General features: G+C 49.7%; 2 protein-coding genes across 8 annotated transcripts in view; one reads left to right on the forward strand and one right to left on the reverse strand.

Annotated features, from left to right (window-relative positions):
* Positions 1 to 2554, reverse strand: part of dzank1 (double zinc ribbon and ankyrin repeat domains 1) — a 17868-nt gene that overhangs the window by 11899 nt on the left and 3415 nt on the right. For both annotated transcript variants that reach the window (XM_008420962.2, XM_008420953.2), the window contains exon 2: positions 129 to 274. In XM_008420962.2, coding sequence (XP_008419184.1) covers positions 129 to 274 — 146 coding nt within the window. The remainder of the gene's footprint in view (positions 1 to 128; positions 275 to 2554) is intronic.
* polr3f (polymerase (RNA) III (DNA directed) polypeptide F) overlaps positions 1 to 2554 on the forward strand; it is a 16643-nt gene that overhangs the window by 9884 nt on the left and 4205 nt on the right. The window contains exons 1-6 of one of the 6 annotated variants that reach the window (XM_008421004.2): positions 591 to 827; positions 907 to 1131; positions 1307 to 1424; positions 1623 to 1690; positions 1754 to 1821; positions 1897 to 2009. In XM_008421004.2, coding sequence (XP_008419226.1) covers positions 1070 to 1131; positions 1307 to 1424; positions 1623 to 1690; positions 1754 to 1821; positions 1897 to 2009 — 429 coding nt within the window. In that variant the 5' untranslated portion in view covers positions 591 to 827; positions 907 to 1069. Of the gene's footprint in view, positions 1 to 590; positions 828 to 853; positions 1218 to 1306; positions 1425 to 1622; positions 1691 to 1753; positions 1822 to 1896; positions 2010 to 2554 lie in introns of those variants that run through there. The other 5 variants (XM_008421020.2, XM_008421028.2, XM_008421034.2 and 2 more) reach the window with 5 other exon arrangements.

The raw sequence follows: 2554 nt of genomic DNA on the forward strand, positions 1-2554 counted from the left end.
GTGGTTGGATGTGGTTGGATGTGGTTGGACGCTGGTTGGATGTGGTTGGATGTGGTTGGATGCTGGTCAGATGCTGGTCGGATGTGGTTGGACGCTGGTTGGATGTGGTTGGATGTGGTTGGATGTACCTGACTGGATGCAGACGGGCGTCCTGGTGTCGATGCGGGTCTTGGGTTTGCGGGTCGCGCCTGCGCTGATCGGGATGATGAGAGGAGCTGAAATGGCACCTGCTGCCATGGCAACCGCTGGCCGATCGATAACAGTCACTGAGCTGCTGAGTGGCAGAATGATTGATTATTGATCTCATGTAGATCATAAACAACATGTCACCTCAGAGTTTCACAAACTTGATGAACGTAGTTCAGATCCGGTTCTGACCCGGTTCAGATCCAGAAGCAGATTGTTCCAGAAGCTCCATTTCGTGACAAACTGGTCCCCAGTTCTGATCCGGTTCTGACCCGGTTCTGACCCGGTTCTGATCCGGTTCTGACCCGGTTCTGATCCGGTTCTGACCGCTCCTGTTTGTCCAGTTTTCTGTGAATTTCGTTAAAATGAATTTCTGATCGGGACATCAGTATTTTCACTGAAGTGCAGCTGTTGCGTTTAGCGTCACCATGACAACGGGATCACAGTAGGCTCCGCCCACAACGCTAAACATCAATGCTTGGATTCTAGAACCAGAACCAGAACCACCTGCCCTGGTTCGGTTCGGCACAGTTTTTATGTTTAATATGATTCAGTCTCGTCCGGATTTTTATTGGATTTTATGGGTTTCACTGCCGACTTTTCCTAAAACAGCCGCAGTATTTTCTACATTAAAACTCCAGGTAAAATGTTTTAACTTAAATATAAATATGTGATATATTTTATTTCATAGCACTGAACTAGAGTTCATTAAAAAAACAGACCAGCAGAATATCTGCAGGCTCCTTTGTAATCAGGCACGGATCAGGACAGCTCACACTGAGAGACACAGCCTTAAGGACCCCGGCTCATCGCAACACGTTAAACCCGGTCCAGTCAAACTCGGCCCCGCTGCGGACAGACGGAACCTCAGAATTGGGTCAGGATGGCAGAGGTGAAGGTGAAGAAGGAGACGAACCTTTCGGAACCGGCGGAGATAGAGAACAGGTGAAAACCCGCTCAGAAGAACCGAACCCCAGCTGACAGAACTTTCAGGTTTAAACAGAATGATTCTGAAAGGAGCAGAACCAGAGGTTCGGAGGAGAACCAGGAGAAACGTTTTCATTATTTTTAATGTTTCCAGAAGCAGGCTCTGACCCGGTTCGGTTCGGGTGTTTTCCAGGATCAAGGAGCTGTGTCAGCAGTTTCCCCAGGGAATCACGGACCAGGTGATCCAGAACGACCTGCCTCACCTGGAGCCCCAGCAGCGCGCCATGGCGCTCAACAAGCTGCTGTCCCTGGTCAGTCACTTCCGGTTCCGGTTCGGTTCGTTATTCGCCGTATTTCACAGACCATTTCTGTGGAACTTCAGCAATAAACTCAATCCCGGCTGCAGCTTCCTGTTTGTTTGATGTGAAACATTTAAGACAAAAGAAGAAGAAGCAGGCAGGGCGTGAATACTTTCCCAGCTCCCGACCTTTGACCTGACTGTGTTTCAGGGTCAGCTGGACCTGCTGAGGAACAGTTCTGGTCTGCTGTACCGGCTGAAGGACACGCAGAGCGCCAGGTAAGCTCCACGCCGGCCCGGTTCTGCCGGGTCGTTCCGCCCTGACGCTCCTCTGTGTTCTAGTAAGATGAAAGGTTCTGACAACCAGGAGAAGCTGGTCTACCAGATCATCGAGGACGCGGGAAACAAAGGTAGCGTCCTGTAGACGTGATCGGGTCAGGACCGATCGGGTCAGAACCTCATGGCCAGTTCTGGTGTCGCCACAGGAATCTGGAGCAGAGACATCCGCTTCAAGAGCAACCTTCCTCTGACGGAGATCAACAAGATCCTCAAGAACCTGGAGAGCAAGAAGCTCATCAAGGCTGTCAAGTCTGTGGCGGTGAGTCCAGAACCGCCCGGCCCGGTTCAGGCCCAGCTGGTACCCAGACTGATTTTACATTTTTTGGATGCAATATTTTGCCGTTTAAAGACTTTTGTCAAATTGGTTATGTATTTTGATATTTCGGTTTTGGCAGGATTGGTCCTCCATACACAGCTGATGTCTCTACATACACAAACACATTAAATATAAATGATCAATCAATCAATAATCATATTGTCATTTTAGAAACATAATGTATAATTATAAAATTACATGGACTTTAATGAAATTGGTGATAAACGGTAGCCATGGCGATTAGTAACCGCAGGGTTGCTAGGTTGGATCTGTCCGTCCGTCCATCTGTCTCTCTGTCCATCTGTCTCTCTGTCCGTCCGTCTGTCTCTGTCTGAAGCACAGAGGCAGCAGCAGTTGACGCTTTCAGTGGAGCATCGATGGAAAATCTCCAGCTGCTTTTGAGGACTCTAGTTTCTCCTGAGGACACGGGGCAGGACACGGGGCAGGACACGGGGCAGGACACGGGGCAGGACACGGGGCAGGACACG

The sequence above is a fragment of the Poecilia reticulata genome, linkage group LG1 (genome assembly GCF_000633615.1).
Source record: "Poecilia reticulata strain Guanapo linkage group LG1, Guppy_female_1.0+MT, whole genome shotgun sequence".
Lineage (NCBI taxonomy): Eukaryota > Metazoa > Chordata > Actinopteri > Cyprinodontiformes > Poeciliidae > Poecilia > Poecilia reticulata.